The sequence below is a fragment of the Somniosus microcephalus genome, chromosome 10 (genome assembly GCF_052327205.1).
Source record: "Somniosus microcephalus isolate GS21.2 chromosome 10, FLI_Smic_1.0, whole genome shotgun sequence".
In the NCBI taxonomy this organism is placed as follows: Eukaryota; Metazoa; Chordata; class Chondrichthyes; order Squaliformes; family Somniosidae; genus Somniosus; species Somniosus microcephalus.
In genome coordinates this window covers 191,471,191-191,491,125 of record NC_140996.1, presented here as the reverse complement: position 1 = coordinate 191,491,125, position 19,935 = coordinate 191,471,191, and the positions used below count along the sequence as shown (strand labels likewise).

Below are 19,935 nucleotides of genomic sequence, written 5' to 3'. Positions count from 1 at the left end.
GGAGGTGCCTGCAACAGCCGGAGCCCCGATCGCGAGTGCCGGCAAAAGAGCCCGGCACAACGGAGAAGTGCCGGGCTCCCGGAAACCAGCCGGCAATGCCGCGGGGCGGGGGGGGGGGGGGGAGCCGGGGAAGGAGGTGCGGGCAGGCGGCCGCCGAAAAAGCGGCCGGCCGCACCTCCACCTTTTAAAGCGCCCCACTAAGGCTGCAGTACGGACCCGGTCTCTGAATGTTATTAGCGGCCGCCACGGAAGAGGCGGCCGCTACTGAAGATTGGGGTCGGGCCGGTGTCAGGGCGGAACCGGGGCACTGCGCACACCGATGACGCCATCGGTGGCGGCGCAGCGCTACCGGCTACCGCCGCAATTAGCGCGTCACTGAATTTAGCCCGAAGTTTCCAGACTGGCGCAGAAGCCCTCTTTGGGCGGTAACTGGGCGCAAAGCCCACTGAATTTCTAGGCCATTGAGTCCATAAATGGACCAGCGAAATCAATGTGTACCCGTTGCCATGGAGATGAGGGCCACTCCCATGGATGTAGCGGAGCCTGTGGTGGATCGTTTTGGACCTTCTGGCATCCTGTGCATCTCTTGGTCATATCCTCAATTTCTTAATCGATTCCCGGCCACCACACAAACGCCCTGGCTAGGCTCTTCATTTTTACCCCTCCCAGATGACCCTCGTGAAGCTCATTGAGTACTCTATCTCTCAACTTGGGTGGAATTACCACTCAGGATCCACACATCAAGGTTCCCCGGCACACTGACAGCTGTTCCCTCCTTGGCGAGAATGCTGGCAACAGTGAGTCGCCATATGCTGGCCATCCCTTCACCGTCAAATCATAGACCCGAGAGAGTGTCGGGTCATTTCGGGTTTCCTTCTCAATACTTGCGTTTGTAACAGGCAAACATTCGACTATGGTCGCATGGAATATCTCCACCGGGTCCACTGCAGGTGCTTCTTCCGCCGTAGGCAACGGTAGTCGCGACAGCCCATCAGCGTTTCCATGTTGTTTCGTACCTTTGTACTCTATGTCATACTGATGTGCTCCTAGAAAAAGTGACCATCTTTGCAGCCGTTGCGCCGTCATCACCGGAACGCCCTTCTTTGGGTTAAAAATTGAGACAAGGGGTTGATGATCAGTCAGTAGGGTGAATTTCTGCCCGTGCAGATAGTGATTGAACTTCTTCACCCCCCACACCAGGCTGAGGGCCTCCCTGTCAATCTGAGCGTAGTTACGCTCGGCTGAGGTTAGCGAGCGCAATGCAAGGGCTATTGGCCTCTCTGAACCGTCACGGAATTTGTGTGACAGCACCGCTCCAATGCCGTAGGGTGACGCATCACATGCCAACTGAATTGGTAGTGTTGGGTTGTAGTGGGTCAATACTTCTTTTGAAGTGATTTGGCATTTACATTCCTGAAAGGCACGCTTACACTCATCACTCCATTTCCATGTTACACCAGTTTGAAGGAGGGCGTTCAGTGGGTGCAGAATCGTAGATAAATTCGGCAAGAACTTATGGTAGTAGTTCACCAACCCGAGGAACGACCTCCGTTGCGACACATTTTCTGGTGCTGGAGCCTTGACTACAGCCTCAATCTTGTCCGGCGACTTATGCAACCCTTCCTCATCAATCATGTGGCCACAATACGAGATTTGTCTCCTGAAGAACTCGCATTTGGGACGGTTGGCTCGTAGCCCATATTCCTGCAATCTCGTGAGCACCTGTTCCAGGTTGGCAAGGTGTTCATTGTCATTTTCGCCCGTAACCAGGATGTCGTCCAAATAACACTGGGTCCCCGGGATCCCTTGCAGGACTTGTTCCATTGCCCTCTGCCACATAGCCGGGGCCGATGCTACCCCAAATACCAGTCGATTGTACTGGTAAAGGCCTTTGTGAGTGTTTATCGTGAGGTATTTCCTAGATGCTTCTTCCACCTCCATTTGTAGATATGCTTGAGCCAGGTCAATCTTTGTAAAATGTTTCCCTCCAGATAGTGAGGCGAAAATATCTTCTATCCGCAGAAACGGATACTGTACTGTGTGCAGGACTGGGTTCACAGTCATCTTGAAGTCCCCACAGATGCGAACCTTCCTTGGCTCCCCAGGCATGCTGCTCAATGCTTTCTTCATTACAGGAACGATGGGTGTGGCCCACTCGCTCCAGTCCACCTTAGACAGCACCCCCGAACGCTCCAGACTCTCCAGTTCAGCTTCCACAGCTGGGCGTATGGCACCGGTCTGGCCTTGAAAAATTTTGGGGTTGCGTTATCCTCAATCTTTATGGTTGCCTTTACTCCTTTTAGAGTCGCAAGTCCTTGTTGGAACACCTCTTCCGCGTCAGATAGAATTTGTGACAGACGTCCAGGTGCGACGTCATCATCTTTTTTGTCAGTCACAGTTAGTGCCAGAATGGAATGCCAATCCAATTGTAGTCTTCGGATCCATTCACGTCCCAATAATGGTGGTCCTCCATCTCGTAGTGTATACATGTATAGTTTCTGTGTTTCCTTTCCGTTATATTCAACTGGCACCCTTATTTTTCCTCTGGGGTAGACCTTTTGCCCCGTGTATGTCTTCAATACAATGGACGTGTCCTTTAAGGGTATGTGTGAGAATAGCCGCTCATAGTCTCGTCGATTCATGACAGTTAGGGCTGATCCTGTGTCCAATTCCATCTTCACTGGGGACCCTGCTATCATGAGGGTGACCCAAATGGTTCGGTGATCTTCTTTTGCGATCACGTTGTGTAACTTTAAACAACTTAGTCGCCTGCTCCCGGAGTCCTTATCACTCTCCTGATCTTCTGAACTACTATCTGTCAGTTTCTTTACTTTCCTGTACTGTTCCTTAGTAGTTCTTGTCGTGTTGGTCTTCTTTCCCGACCTGCAGACTCTTGCTATATGTCCCATTTTCCCGCATTCCCTGCATATTTTTCTTTAAACCAGCAGTCCTTCTGCTCATGGGTTGTTCTGCCGCAGCGATAGCACTTTTCGGCTCCATACGCCATTTCGTTAGCGCTGTATTCTTGTGGTTTCTGTTGTATTTCCGCAGCTCCCCATGCTGCTGCTTCATAGGATACTGCCACGCTGAAAGCCTGTTCTAGCGTCAGGTCCTTTTTTGAAAGTAGCCGTTTCTGGGTTCCTTCACTCTGGAGCCCGCAGACAAACTTATCCCGTAAGGTGTCTGCCAGTCCTGCTCCGAACTGGCAGTGCTTCGATAACTTGCGTAGTTCCGTAAGATAGTCAGCATTGCTCTCATCTTTGTGCTGGTTTCTTTTATGGAACTTGAATCTTTCTGCTATCAGCAGTGGTGTAGGGCTTAGATGTTCCTGTAAGATATGAACAATCTCCTCAAAACTTTTCTCCATTGGTTTAGCTGGGGTAATTAAATTCCGCAATAGGCCGTACGTACTCGCACCCATCAGATTTAATAATACCGACGCCCTCTTTCCAACAGCCACCTCATTTGCCTTGCAGTACACTTCAATTCTTTCCACATACGTGGTCCAGTCTTCTACCTCGTTGTCGAAAGCAGTGATGCTGCCACTTTTCGGCATCTTGGCCGATTTAAAATGGCGCCTCCCGCGCTTTAGCTTCTTCCCCAATGGAATAAAATGGCGCCTCCCGCGCTTTTGCTTCTTCCCCGACGGGATAAAATGGCGCCTCCCGCGCTTTTGCTTCTTCCCCTTACTGCCACGCTGCTCCTAGCGTTCTACGGGGTAATGGCGGCGACCCGCAGCTTCGGCGCGTCTCGCTTTCCTTCCCCCCCTGTTTAGTTTCTCTCCGCTGTCCTGTTCTCGAGCACCGACCCTGTGCGCTCCACCCTCTCTCTCTTGTTTTCTTTTCCCGGCGACGCTGCGCGGCCCGATTTGTAGAGCCGCTCGATCGAGCTTGAGCCCGCCACAGTCCGGAAGGGTCAGCGCGCTACCTGCTACCAGCACGATTCGCTGGAACCACAGTCTCTCCCGCAATTCTCCAAACACCGATGGATTCTTTGGGTGGTTGCCCTCGGTCGACGCCCATTGCTCAGACTACGACCTTCCAGGACCTCCCTTTCAGGCGAGATTCCCGTGAGATGATGCCACACTGCAGGTGAGTTCGAACTTACTCGTCGCCACTGTAAAGTCCGCGCCTCAATAATACACGGACTTCGGGAGAACAGTTTAACAGGTACTTTACTGAACAAGAGGCAGCTTGAAACTGAAACTACAGAAGCCTGCTAGGGCCTTTTTATACAGGGGTGGTCACTGCTGGTACTGCAGTCTAAGACCAGTTATTCCCTTAAAGGGACATACACAACAAGTATACATATGTGAAGTATATATTTTTTTATTCATTTTTATGGGATGTGGGCGTCGCTGGCAAGGCCAACATTTATTGCCCATCCCTAATTGCCCTTGAGAAGGTGGTGGTGAGCCGCCACCTTTAACCACTGCAGTTCGTGTGGTGAAGTTGCACCCACAGTGCAGTTAGGGAGTTCCAGGATTTTGACCCAGCGACGATGAAGGATCGATGATATACTTCGAAGTCAGGCTGGTGTGTGGCTTGGAGGGGAATTTGGAGGTGGTGGTGTTCCCACGCGCCCTGCTGCCTTTGTCCTTCTAGGTGGAAGAGATCGTAGGTTTGGGAGGTGCTGCCGAAGAAGCCTTGGTGAGTTGCTGCAGTGCATCTTGTAGATGGTACACACTGCAGCCACGGTACGCCGGTGGTGGAGAGAGTGAATGTTTAAGGTGGTGGATGGGGTGCCAATCAAGCGGGCTGCTTTTATTTACCTGTATTGTGTGAATGTAAGACATTTTCAATTCAATTCAATTCAATTCAATTTTATTTGTCATATATGCAGCAGACTGTGTACTGCACAATGAAATGTTAATTTTTACGAGTCCTCCCAACATTGGAATAAAATATGGCATAACAATGATAAAAATACTAATAGAAATACTAATAGAAAGACAGTAATAATAAATAAAACATCAGTAATAAATAATAATAAATTAATCATTCATGAGTCTTATGGCCTGGGGGTAGAAGCTGTTTCGAAACCTATTGGTACGAGACCGTATGCTTTGGTATCTCTTACCGGACGGGAGCAGGGCGAAGAGGTTGTTTTCCACTAAAATTAGTGCATGTGGCTAAAACAGTGTTGCCACATGTGGCTAGTCAGCAATTTCTATTGGACAGCACTGAGCTAAAGTAACATCAATTCTCGTTATCTAATTAAATCAGTTAGCTGATTGTCATTTTTTGTTCAACAACTTTTTCTTCCAGGCTTATCATAAAGCCAATGATGAACGTCGCACATACCTGACAGAAATTGCACAAGTAAGTTCATTATGTTTGTTAAACAAATTGGAATCATGGGGTACTTAACAAGAAATCCCAATATGTTCATTGGCATTAGTTTTAATGATTTTGAAAACTAATTTACAACCTTGTTAAAACGAACACAGAAGAAAAGATTAAGATTCAAAATTGTTGCAAAGAAATCTGATCCACATTAACATCTGTTTGTCTCTTTCTGTTCATTGCATTGATTTTTTTTTAAGTATTGATTGATGATGAAATCATTGTCATACTGCCTGGAAGGAATTATGAACTCAACAGTATGATGGAGCTGCATTAGGATACACAATTGATGTTTAAACCTCCTCGGTTTTATGACTATCTCCTGCTAATGGAACTTTGGCTCCTTAACTATAACTCATTCAAGTCAACTCTCCATGTTTAAACAAAAAAAGTCAAATCATAAGTGGACAAATTTCAACAGAACAATGTTATTTTAATCATAATTTTTGCAACTATTTAATTTTTAAAAGAAATTGTGATGCTAAGGCCCTTTTCATTTCATAATTTGTAATTTAGACTATTAGAATGCAAGTTGAAAAATACTATAGTCTGAAGGTCAAATAGTTTTGGATTTAAAACGTCCCAACTTACCATAAATATAAAAGGACACATTAAAGAAACAATTATGCTATCAATGTCATTACAGTTTGAGTGTGTACTGTTGTTAATGGCCCGTATTTTCCGATCGCAGGCCTCCAGTGGCCTGCGATCTGGAAAATTCTGCGCCCTTACCTGAGGGCTCCCGGGACGCGCACAGTTCCGATGCTGGGCCTCCAAACTGCAAGTGCGCAAGGCCCATGTATCCCTGGGGCGCAGGTAGTTTGCAGCGTCCTTGGGGTCACATGGGCCATGGGGAGCCAATCACAGAAGGGAATCTCCCATCATACATTTGACAGGAAGACCTGTCAAATACATGAATGGAGGTCAATGAAAAAACATAGTAAAACTTTAAATACATTTTTTTTATCACATTTTTAAAATGACTTGAAATTGCAATAAATTAAGTATTTTAAACAAAAATATAATTTTACGGGGCTAAAAATAAACTTGTCTTTTTAAAAGTATTTTTTAAATGATAAATCAGTGAAATTTAAAAAAAAAACTTTTTTCTACTCTTATCCTGGTAAAAGCAGACCTTATGCCTGCTTTTACCAGGCGTAAGAATTGTAAGGGTTTTCTGCGGGCGGAGGGTCTCCAAAAAGCGGAACTATCCGCCCGCAGAGACCCTTCTCCAGGGCAGCCGGAGGATCTGTCAAGAGGATTCTTGACAGATAGGAAATGCCGGTTTTCAGCGCATGCGCTGTGCATGCCTGAAACCGGCATTTCCGATCTCCCTACGGGTGAGTACACAGCACGTACCCACCCATAGGGAACGGAATATCCGGCCCAATGTTTTTATACTACCATCAGGTACTGTACACTTTGATCTGTTCCTGCCAAATTTGAAATGTGTTTGTGGTAACCTCCAAGGTCAGTTAGAGATCTCTTGACTATTAAGCAGTGTCTATTTGCTGGCATCACAAAGAATTTCAGCTACTATTATGTGCTTTGAACTGCTCCCTCTGAAAACCACAGATGTTGAAGTATATTCAGTTTCTGGCTACACTTCCCCAACTACTCTCTCAAAAAACATTTTCTGCAGCCTATTCAGTGATATTTAAAGGGACACTCACCTGCAAGTAGTCACATCATTAGTATCTATTTGAAAAGTTGAAGGAGCTTTTCTGTGAACGATTTTTTGCTGCAATTGTGATTTTGTTTTGCACTTCTTGGATTTCAGCCATTATGTTGGCACCGAGAGTTACTTGCTTTACTGAAAGATGAGAGTGATGGTGGCCACTACTTACTTGCTACTGGAAGAAAGGGAACAGGAGCAGCAGCAGCAGCGATAGGTGAAGAAGCTTTGTGGTGTGGGACATGGCCCTGCAGGGGGGGGGGTCCAGAAAGAAGCAGGGCTGCTCGCAGGTAGCCTTACCCTGCTCATAGGATGGTGCTGGGCAACCTACTCCCGACAGGATACACACAGTATCCAGAGGACCAAGCAGCCACCCCTGTGGTCAGTGCACATCCCTCCTTATGTGGATGCTTTGTACTGCAGTATGCACATAGTTTCTGATGGCAGTGTTGTTTTGGAGCACACCTTCCAATGTTTTTGTGTTACAATGCAAGCAAGCTATTTGCCCCACAAAAAGTGTGTACTTTAGCTTCTCTGCAATAAAAGAGTGTGCAGAAGAAGGGAAAAGTTGGCTCTATGCTTTGCATGCTTCCTGCCTGGGGTTGTTGCAGCTCACAATTGTTTGGCCCATGCAAACTATCCCCAATAGTAAAATAATGTATTCAAAGGTGGGTGCCCCCCTTCGGATACCACAAAACCTCCTCCTCATTTGTTCCCAACTAATATGGACCTGGGAGACTTGATTTACTCTCTGCAGCCTCCCTCCAAAGTTTTAACAAAGACAGAAGTTTGGCCACCTCTCCGTTAAGCTGCCCTATTTTAGCGTACCTCCTGCAGCAGAACCTTCGAGGTATTTTTTTTTCTCGCATTCCTTCCTGTTTACATTATTCTTACCAGAAAAGGGTTTGTTCAGCGGACCAAATGGTATTCCCCGTTAATGGCAAACAACAGTCCTTTAAGAACTTCTCCGCACCCCACCCCGCTCAGTCAACCCCTCTGCTGGTCAGATTCCCTGCACTTGTTTTCCTTGCACAGAAAAAACATAAAATTTAGGAGGAGCAGCTGGCCTCACAAAATTCGGCGGAGCCAACCCTTCACCAGCTCGTCTGCTCAACAGTTGGCTGGAGCTCCAGTCATAAAATCATTTGGTATTTAAGGATGAGGAAAGCCATTGAACCCACCTTAACTTACCCTTCCAGAATGATACTCCCATTGTGCCATCCAATTTGTAAGATCTTAATGATCTCTCGGAGTTCTTGGACGAGACACCCAGAATAGGTAGCAACCAGTAGTACTTGGGCAATAGATCAAGATTTATTAAGCTTACAGCGTAATATACTTAACAACAGGCGATCGTTCAACGAGTAGCTCACAGCCCTTGGTCTCGGACACAGGTGACATCGTCTTCAGTCTGCTCCTATGTTGTCGCAGTAGGTCTGTGTGAAGTTGTTCTTTGAGTATCGAGGTTTTAACCCTTTTCTTATCAAAAATTAGTTTGGCCAGTGTCCATATATGGTCTTTAACAAAATCACCTTTTTTTAATTGGTTCTAATGGTCAAAATACCATTGTCATGGGTAGCATCCTGACTCCGCCTGCCTTAGTAATTTTCCAACAACTCTACCCTGTTCATCGTTATCTTGTTTATACGTTCTTCACCTCATTGGAATTTACCTTATCTCTCTTATTTCTAGCTTCAAACAGTGCAAGGCCTTTCTATACCAAAGGCCCAGCCCATTATCAGCGCTGTTTCACTAGTCTGGACACTTTAATCTACCAGGTGGATACCTTAACTCCCATGATCTCTCTCATTTTATGTCCTTATACTAATTATCTTTTAAATATCTTTACAATTAGTTTTGTTAAGCGAACTCTAATTCCTACTTAGCATTATAATATGTTATTTAACAATTTGGCCTTCACTCGCAGCCTGTGGCTGTTTGTTATCCGCTTAGTCAAAACTGCTTTTGACTGTCCTCGCGGCTACATTCGAACAGTCTTTAACATTTCCATACCCACAGGGAATCATGGGTAAGATTATTTGGTCAATGGCTACACTTGAATTTATACATATGATTCCCATCTTAAATGATTCCCGGATTCTCACAGCCACAACACTATCCAGAACTGCATTCCATGTTTTAAAGAAGAACTTTCTAAAACCTGTCTTAAATTTGCCCTTTACCAGTTTGAATGCAAGTCCTATTCTCAAATTTAATTTTAAGCATGTGCCGTTATTTACACTTGTCCACTTTAAATTTCATCTGCCATTGGTCTGCATACTTTTATATTTTGTCCAACTCGTTTTGTAATTTCTCTGCGCTGCCTCCTCTGAATCTAGTGTTCGTAGTATGGAATCGTCTATAAATTTGACCAATTTGCATTAGTTTCTGAATCCAACTCATCAATGTAAGTTAAAAATGCTATGAAGTTACCGATCTCTGGGGCTTGCTCTTAGGTCTTTCCCCACCCTCTAACAGGTATCTGTTGGGGAGGGTTTAAACTGAAATGGCAGGGGGTTGGGAACCTGTGCAGGGAGACAGAGGAAGGGGAAGCAAGGATAGAAACAAAAGACAGGAAGGAGAAAAGCAAAAGAAATCAAGGGTGTAAATCAAACAGGGGCCACAGTAAATAATAATTCTAAAAGGACTAAGAGTGTTAAAAAATCAAGCCTGGAGGCTTTGTGTCTTAATGCGAGGAGCATTCATAATAAGTTGGATGAATTAGCTGCGCAAATAGATGTAAACGGATATGATATAATTGGGATTACAGAGACATGGCTCCAGGATGACCAAGTCTTGGAATTCAACATCCAGGGGTATTCAATATTCAGGAAGGACAGGAAAAAAGGAAAAGGACGTGGGGTAGCATTGCTGGTTAAAGAGGAGATTAACACAATAGTAAGGAAGGATATTAGCTCTGATGATGTGGAATCTGTATGGGCAGAGCTGAGAAATACCAAGGTGCAGAAAACGTTAGTGGGAGTTGTATACAGACCCCCAAACAATAATACTGTGGTTGGGGATGACATTAAACGGGAAATTAGAGACGTGTACAATAAGGGCACAGCAGTTGTCATGGGTGACTTTAATCTACATATAGATTGGGCTAACCAAATTAGTAACAATACTGTGGAGGAGGAATTCCTAGAGTGTATACGGGATGGTTTCCTGGACCAATATGTCGAGGAACCAACTAGAGATCAGGCCATCTTCGACTGGGTATTATGTAATGAGAAAGGATTAATTAGCAATCTTGTTGTGCGAGGCCCCTTGGGGAGGAGCGATCATATGATAGAATTCTTCATTAAGATGGAGAGTGAAGTAGTTGACTCAGAGACTAGGGTCCAGAATTTAAATAAAGGAAACTACGATGGTATGAGGCACGAGTTGGCAAGGATGGATTGGGGAATGTTACTTAAAGGGATAGAAACATAGACGATAGGAGCAGGAGTAGGCCATTCGGCCCCTCGAACCTGCTCCGCCATTCAATGAGATCATAGCTGATCATCCAAATTCAGTACCCTGTCCCTGCCTTCTCCCCATATCCCTTGATCCCTTTAGCCTTAAGAAATATATCTAACTCCTTCTTGAATATATTTAATGAATTGGCCTCCACTGCCTTCTGTGGTAGAGAATTCCACAGGTTCACCACACTCTGGGTGAAGAAATTCCTCCTCATCTCTGTCCTAAATGGCTTACCCCTTATCCTTACACTGTGACCCCTGGTTCTGGACTCCCCAGCCATCAGGAACATCCTTCCTGCATCCAATCTGTCCAGTCCTGTTAGAATTTTATAAGTTTCAATGAGATCCCCTCTCATTCTTCTAAACTCCTACAAGTATAAGTCCAATCGACCCAACATCTCCTCATACGTCATTCTTGCCATCCCAGGTATCAGTCTGGTGAATCTTCGCTGCACTCCCTCCATGGCAAGAACATCCTTCCTCAGATAAGGCGACCAAAACTGCACACAATACTCAAGATGTGGTCTCACCAAGGCCCTGTACAACTGCAGCAAGACATCCTTGTTCTTGTACTCGAACCCTCTTGCTATGAAGGCCAACATACCATTTGCCTTCTTAACCGCCTGCTGCACCTGCATGCTTACCTTCAGCGACTGGTGCACAAGGGCACCCAGGACTCGTTGCACTTCCCCTTCTCTCAACCTATTGCCGTTCAGATAATAATCTGCCTTCCTGTTTTTGCCACCAAAGTGGATAACCTCGCATTTATCCACATTATACTGCATCTGCCATGCTTCTGCCCAATCACCCAACCTGTCCAAATCATACTGGGTTTCTCGGCATCCTCCTCACAGCACACACGCCCACCCAGCTTTGTGTTGTCTGCAAACTTGGAGATATTACATCTAGTTCCCTCGTCTAGAGCATTTATATATATTGTGAATAGCTGGGGTCCTAGGACCGATCCCTGCGGTACCCCACTAGTCACTGCCTGCCACTCGGAAAAAGAGCCATTTATTCCAACTCTTTGCTTCCTGTCTGCCAACCAGTTCTTTGTCCAAGTCAGTACCTTGCCCCCAATCCCATGTGCCTTAACTTTACATGCTAATCTCTTATGCGGGACCTTATCAAAAGCCTTCTGAAAGTCCAAATACACTACATCCACTGGTTCTCCCTTATCTATTCTACCAGTTACATCCTCAAAAAATTCCCGTAGATTAGTCAAGCACGATTTACCTTTTGTAAATCCATGTTGACTTTGTCCAATCCTGTCACTGTTTTCCAAGTGCTCTGCTATTACATCTTTTATAATGGATTTTAGCATTTTTCCCACTACCGATGTCAGGCTTACCGGTCTATAATTCCCCGTTTTCTCTCTACCACCTTTTTTGAATAGTGGGGTAACATTAGCTACCCTCCAATCCATGGGAACTGTTCCAGAGCCTATCGAATTTTGGAAGATGACCAGCAATGCATCTACTATTTCTAGGGCCACTTCCTTAAGTACCCTAGGATGTAGATTATCAGGCCCTGGGGATTTATCAGCCTTCAATCCCGTCAATTTCCCTAACACCATTTCCCTACAAATACTGATTTCTTTCAGTTCCTCCCTCTCATTAGACCCTATGTTCCCCGACATCTCTGGGAGGTTATTTGTGTCCTCCTTTGTGAAGACAGAACCAAAGTATGTATTTATTTGGTCTGCCATTTCTTTGTTCCCCATTATCATTTCCCCTGATTCTGACTGCAAGGGACCTACGCTTGACTTCACCAATCTTTTTCTCTTCACATATCTATAAAAGCTTTTACAGTCAGTTTTTATGTTCCCTGAAAGCTTACTCTCATACTCTATTTTCCCCCTCTTAATTCATCCCTTTGTCCTCCTTTGCTGAAACCTAAACTGCTCCCAATCCTCAGGTTTACTGCTTTTTCTGGCCAATTTATATGTCCTCTCCTTGGATCTTATGCTATTCCTAATTTCCCTTGTTAGCCACGGTTGAGTCACCTTTTTTTATTTATTTTTATGCCAAACAGGGATGAACAAATTCTGTAGTTCATTCATGCGATCTTTGAATGTTTGCCATTGCCTATCCACCGTCAACCCTTTGAGTAACATTCCCCAATCAATCCTACTAAACTTGCGCGTCATACCGTCGTAGTTTCCTTTATTTAAATTCTGGACCCTAGTCTCTGAGTCAACTACTTCACTCTCTTAATGAAGAATTCTATCATATTATGATCGCTCCGACCCAAGGGGCCTCGCACAACAAGATTGCTAATTAATCCTTTCTCATTACATAATACCCAGGTTGACAGTGGATAGGCAATGGCAAACATTTAAAGATCGCATGGATGAACTACAGAATTTGTTCATCCCTGTTTGGCATAAAAATAAAACAAAAATGGTGACTCAACCGTGGCTAACAAGGGAAATTAGGGCTAGCATAAGATCCAAGGAGAAGACATAGAAATTGGTCAGAAAAAGCAGCAAACCTGAGGATTGGGAGCAGTTTAGGATTCAGTAAAGGAGGACAAAGGGATTAATTAAGAGGGGGGAAATAGATTATGAGAGTAAGCTTGCAGGGAACATAAAAGCTTCTGTAGATATGTGAAGAGAAAAAGATTGGTGAAGTCAAGCATAGGTCCGTTGCAGTCAGAATCAGGGGAATTTATAATCGGGAACAAAGAAATGGCAAACCAATTAAATACATACTTTGGTTCTGTCTTCAAAAAGGAGGACACAAATAACCTCCCAGAGATGTTGGGGAACATAGGGTCTAATGAGAGGGAGGAATTAAATGAAATCAGTATTTGTAGGGAAATGGTGTTAGGGAAATTGATGGGATTGAAGGCCGATAAATCTCCAGGGTCTGATAATCTACATCCGACGGTACTTAAGGAAGTGGCCCCAGAAATAGTAGATGCATTGCTGGTCATCTTCCAAAATTCGATAGACTCTGGAACAGTTCCCATGGATTGGAGGATAGCTAATGTAACCTCACTATTTAAAAAAGGTGGTAGAGAGAAAATGGGGAATTATAGACCGGTAAGTCTGACATCAGTAGTGGGGAAAATGCTAGAGTCCATTATAAAAGATGTAATAGCAGAGCACTTGGAAAACAGTGACCGGATCGGACAAAGTCAACATGGATTTACAAAAGGTAAATCATGCTTGACTAATCTACTGGAAGTTTTTGAAGATGTAACTGGTAGAATAGATAAGGGAGAACCAGTGGATGTGGTGTATTTGGACTTTCAGAAGGCTTTCAATAAGGTCCCGCATAAGAGATTAGCGTGCAACGTTAAAGCACGCGGGATTGGTGATAAGGTACTGTCTTGGATAGAGAACTGGTTGGCAGACAGGAAGCAAAGAGTTGGAATAAACGGGTCTTTTTCCAAGTGGCAGGCAGTGACTAGTGGGGTAGCGCAGGGATCGGTGCTAGGACCCCAACTATTCACAATATATATAAATGATCTAGATGAGGGAACTGGATGTAATATCTCCAAGTTTGCAGATGACACAAAGCTGGGTGGGTGTGTGTGCTATGAGGAGGATGCAGAGAAACTCCAGTATGATTTGGGTGGGTGATTGGGCAGATGCATGGCAAATGCAGTATAATGTGGATAAATGTGAGATTATCCACTTCGATGGCAAAAACAGGAAGACAGATTATTATCTGAATGGCAATACATTGTGAAAAGGGGAATTGCAATGAGACCTAGGAGTACTTGTGCACCAGTCGCTGAAGGTAAGCATGCAGGTGCAACAGGCGGTTAAGAAGGCAAATGACGTATGAGGAGATGTTGGGTCAATTGGGCTTATACTCACTGGAGTTTAGAAGAATGAGAGGGGATCTCATTGAAACTTATAAAATTCTAACAGGACTGGACAGATTGGATGCAGGAAGGATGTTCCTGATGGCTGGGGAGTCCAGAACCAGGGGTCACAGTCTAAGGATAAGGAGTAAGCCATTTAGGACAGAGATAGGAGGAATTTCTTCACCCAGAGTGTGGTGAACCTGTGGAATTCTCTACCACAGAAGGCAGTTGAGGCCAATTCATTAAATATATCCAAGAAGGAGTTAGATATATTTCTTAAGGCTAAAGGGATATGGGGAGAAAGCAGGGACAGGGTACTGAATTTGGACGATCAGCCATGATCTCATTAAATGGCGGAACAGGCTCGAGGGGCCGAATGGCCTGCTTCTGCTCCTATCTTCTATGTTTCTATGTTATTTTTAACCCTTGAGACAATTTCTTACCCATTCCCAAGATTTACCCTTTGTCCCTACAAATTTAATCATAACTAATAACCTTTTGAGCGAAACTTTGTCAAATGTCTTTTGGACGTTTCGGTACACCACGTTGTACTTATTTCCATATTTCACTTGAGGGACATCATTTCTTCAAAAAAAAGTCAAGGAGGTTGGTGATGCAGGATCTTCGCAAAATTGCCAACATGCAAAATTGGGACGTTAATCGATTATCAGCATTTTCCTTTTCTGACTTTTTTTTCCCTAAAGGACTATACAAATTACATTGTGAAAGGAGGCCATTCAGCTGATGCTAGCTCTTTAAGTGAAGCTATCTATTCAAATTCTGTTTCCTTGCCCTTTTTGTATATCCTTTTATATTCTTTTCAACGACTTTTCTAGTTTCTTCTTAAATGACTCAATAGCCTCTTGTGGTAAAGCATTCCATTTTCTAATGGCCCTTTGTGCAGAAAAAAGTCTTCTAACTTCCCCTTTCATTCTTTTAGTGATAATTTTTGTTAGAGATTCACCAAACAGTCTCTCAAAACCGATCAAAATTATAATTTTCTGTCATTCTTTTATTATATTTCTATTTTATAGTTCTTCCTCACTTTAATCGCTGCAAACGTTTCTTTCTCTCTGATTCCTGCCTTCTGTTGCCTAGGCCCTAAGCTCTGGTATTCCCTGCCTAAACCTCTCCGCCTCTCTACCTCTCTCTCCTCCTTTAAGACGCTCCTTCAAACCTACCTCTTTGACCAAGCTTTTGGTCACCTGCCCTAATTTCTCCTTATGTGGCTCGGTGTCAAATTTTTTGTCTTGCAGTACTCCTGTGAAGCGCCTTGGGACGTTTTACTACGTTAAAGGCGCTATATAAATACAAGTTGTTGTCATTGCTGCATTGTTGGAGCAGCAAGATGCATATCTCCTCATTCCTTCCTCTGTCCCATCTTCTGCATTTCCATGCAGCTTCATTTCTCTAACTTTGCATCTGTCTTCATCTCTCTGGCTAGGCCTTTGCTCTTTTTCCAGTTGCCCCTCCAATCCTAGGGTTGAGATTGTGTAGTGAGTAAATCAAAATGGATTAATTAAAAAATATATAATTCTCGTATTGATGCAAGAGATAGCTCTAGTTAAAGACTGTGGCCTGGAGATTCCGCTCAATTACGTTGTTTTTTGCAGCGCAATTCCCCTGATGTCGCCGTAATCGGCACAGAAGTTTGTGGAATTTTAAGTGCAAATTGTGTCCGGCGCAACTTGAGTTTCTGCGATCTTTTGCGCTGGTTTTAAAAATGTAGCGCTAGAAGCAGGCCCCACCCACAACACTGGCAACGCACCCAGGGGGAATTAATCACCATTGAGAGTTTCCGCTAATTGCGCTCGTTTGCAGGCCTCAGAGGAGGCTTCAAAAAATAAATTAAAACCTTAAGGCGCAAGGACGCTAATAGGTACATTTTGAAAGGGTTCAAATGAATTTTTTATTAAAAATTACGAATGAACTGAATACTGTACTCCAATCTAACCAGAAAATAGTTTTTTTTAAAGTCATTTCTAGTAATTTAAAATCGGTTTACTCACAGGTGGTGGATTGACACTGATTTTAAATGCTTACTTTTTGTGATAAACTAATTTTCAGCTGTATTAATGAAACTTTACCAAGTTACCACTCTTAAATATATCGAGGAATATTTTATAAAGCAAAATATTTTTTTTTAATTACGTTTTAAAGCGTTGCCCAATTACGCTGGTGCACGGCAGATTTTACGTTTGGCAATATGCAACTGAGTTTGAGCGGAAACTTGCGGCGGGGGGGGCGGCGGGGAAGTACTTTTCAAAACGGGCGCAATTTTGGGTGCAATTTGTGCCGATATCGCCGATTGCGTTCAAAGCGGAAACTCTACCCCTGTGCTTTTAATGTTTTTCTTACTTGCTTCTGACTCACTCAATTTCACTGAGAAAAAGAAAGAAAGCTTTGTACCTCTCAAGCCCTCAGGACATGCTTCACAGCCAATGAAATACTTTATAAGTTTAGTCACTGTTGTAATGCAGGCAATGCAGCAGCCAAATTGCACACCACAAGATCCCACAAACAGCAATGTGCTAACGACCTGATAATCTGTTTTTAGTGATGTTGGTTGGGAGATAAATATTGGCCAGGACACCAGGGAGAAGTCCTCTGCACTTCTTCGAAATAGTGCCAAGAGATCTTTTACGCCCTCCTGAGAGGGCAGACGGGGCCTCGATTTAACGACTCACCCGAAAGGCGGCACCTTCGACGGCGCAGCACTCAGTACTGCACTGAAGTGTCACCTAGATTTTGTGTTCAAGTCCCTAGAGTGGAACTTAAACCCACAACCTACTGGCCCAAAGGCGAGAGTGCTACCCACTGAGCCATGGCTGACGCCATTACAGTTGGTTTAAACTATCCCATCCCTTGCATTCTCCATCCCAATCCACGTATACTTAATGCCATCATGGGGCAATTTTACGGAGTAGCTGTCCAAGTCTATTCTGCAACATTTTCAAGGATATTTTCCAGCAGGACATTGCTTATTAATATATGCAATTTATATGTTTGTTCCTTTTCAGATGTTTAAGAGACTTCTGTTTGCTCTAGTGGCTGTAGTTTACAGCAAGATACGGGCATCGTATAGTAAAGGCAACAATGAGTATCGTTGATCCTTCTACCTCTTGAAATTTTGTATTACCCTTACATTTCTCCATGATCGCAGTTGATGTAGAACTCCTGTATGGTAGACATAAATCAGTGCTTCAACTGTACATGTTAATTCGCAATAGCTGTTAACCTTGAAGAAAATAAAAGAGGAACAAGTGGCAGGAGGAAGACAGGAAAAGCTTATTTTCCAGTTTTCCACACCTGGAATCACAGAAGGTTGTCATTTCAACCAGTTTAATCATTAACGTTCTTATATAAATGCATAAACCCTTTACTGAAATATGATCTTGATGCGTAAAAAAATATTGACCCAAAATTTGCAATTGGAGGCTTCCCGCGGGCGGATGCCTCCGACTTGTAAAAAATGTACGAATTTACCTGGTGGTCCGGGAGGTATGCGATCCTGGGCCTCTCCGGGTACCCGTGGGTACAGGCCCACATATCCCAGTGGCGCACATGGTTCGCAAGCGCCCCTGGGATCACGCGGGCCGGCCCAACCAATAAAAGAATGGAATCCCCATTCATACCTATGGGAGTTCCGTACGTACGGAATCCCCATAAGTATGATTGGGAATCACTTAAAAAATACATGAACACATGAAATAAATAAAATTTTTAAATTACATACTTAAAATGAATTAAAATGCCATTTAATTAAATATTTTAAACAAAAACTTAATTTTTTGAATGTCTTAAAGGGACTAAAAATAAATTTACCTTTATTGGACAGGGTTTTTAATGTTTAAATGAGTGATAAAATTTTATTTTTCTATTTTTAAAACTCTTATGCTGGTAAAAGCAGGCCTTAGTGATTTCAGCGGGCGGAAGTTGGGCAAATAGCGCAACTCTCCACCCGTGGAGGCCCTTTTCCCGGGAATGCAGAGGATCTGTCAAGAGAATTCTTGACAGATCGCAAGTTCCGGGTTTATGCGCTTCAATGCCTAAAGCCGGAACTTGCGTGACCCTTACGGACGCGTGTGCACCTTGTACTCACCCGTGAGGGTTGCAAAATACAGCCCATTATATAGTACAGACAACAAAAAATTTAAATAAGATAAGGAAAATTCTGTCGTAGATAAACAAGTAGGACTGAACTGGTAGCAAATCTCTAAAGTTATCATCAGCGCTCTACAGTTTTTTTTTTAAGTGCAAAAAAAAATGTTTTAAAACTATAGTACTGATTGACTCATTCATTATTTTTAAATAGATAAAAATGTGTGATGTCAAAGATCTGTGGAGTATGTAGCTTTAATTATTATGCTAGTGCATGTGAAAGGCACTAATTAAGTTCAGTCCCATTGCTATTTAATTGTAGAAATTATAAGGAGATTAACTTCCTTTTAACTCCTTCCTACCCAAAGGAGACAGACAAAGCAGAAAGCTCTTTTTGAAAATAATGGGATTTCCTATAAAGTCCTTGGTACAAAATGGTTAACATAATATAGACTGGCAACCCTTTGGATTTGCTGCAACTGAGAACAGACATGGAGAGTGAAACAGGCAATGGAACTGAATACAAATGAATCCAGAGATTACCAATGGCAATTTCCTTCCCTAAAATGTCATCTTGTTCCTGTTCAAGAGGATGGATTAAGTAATTGCTCACCTTAAAGTCATCAATTTTAGCAAATTGGAACCAAGTATGAAATTCTGCACTCCTTTTTGATCTCTTTGGGTATCAATCAACTGATCACAGATAAGAATTACTTTGCAAATTCAGTATCAGTATACCGTCCCTGTTTATTTTACAAGCAGGTAGATTTTGCTGAAAGCAGCATTTATTTTAGGAACAGGAAAGCAGAGCAAGGTAACATGACTTTGTACTGAAGTAAATGCTGAGAAGTAATTGTTTAATTATGGAAAGGTTTCAGAACATTGCAGTTCAAGAATGTACCTACTGTGAGAATTGTTGATGTTTCTGACACTTTTTGTATGATTTTGTAAGATTGAGATGATTAAATAATGTATAACGGCAACATCATAATCAACTGCAGCCATCTCATCAACTACAAGTTATCCTTTTTAGGCAATAATTCAAACTCACTCCACACAAATTTATTTTAAAGTGGGATGGGTAAGTTTGAATCATTACTTAAAAAGGATAACCTGAAAAAGGGAAGGGGTTGGGAATGAGTCCAATAATGTTAAGTCTGTGTGTTATATTGCGAATTACTACACAGACCACAAGAGTAAACTTTAACAGTACTTTACTGGTTGAAGGTCAGGGCGGATCTGCCCAATAAATCCTTACACAGCACTTATATACCGGTGTGGTCACCACCGGTATTACAGTATACAGTAGCCAAGATAAAGTAGTGCAACCCTTAAAATAGTTCTCTTAAAGGTGGAACGTTACATACACTACAATCCTCCCTTTTTAGGTTAACAGTATATATTCCCATTAAACATAACATCATAACATATATACACAACTTCATGTAAACAGTTCACAGATTCAGTCTCTCTGGAGGCTTCCTGACTCGGTCCGGATAACGCCTCGGTGGTGTAGTAGTTTTCGGTGGTG

The 19,935-nt window shown here is 43.3% G+C and overlaps 1 protein-coding gene across 3 annotated transcripts in view; it reads left to right on the top strand.

The window, feature by feature from the left end:
* The window catches only part of LOC147111948 (coiled-coil domain-containing protein 169-like), a 108,813-nt gene that overhangs the window by 75,117 nt on the left and 13,761 nt on the right, over positions 1-19,935 (top strand). For 2 of the 3 annotated variants that reach the window (XM_085999366.1, XM_085999364.1), the window contains one exon: positions 5,268-5,321. The exons of the other annotated variant lie outside the window; for it this stretch is intronic. In XM_085999366.1, the coding sequence (XP_085855492.1) occupies positions 5,268-5,321 (54 nt within the window). The remainder of the gene's footprint in view (positions 1-5,267; positions 5,322-19,935) is intronic. 3 annotated transcript variants of the gene reach the window in all.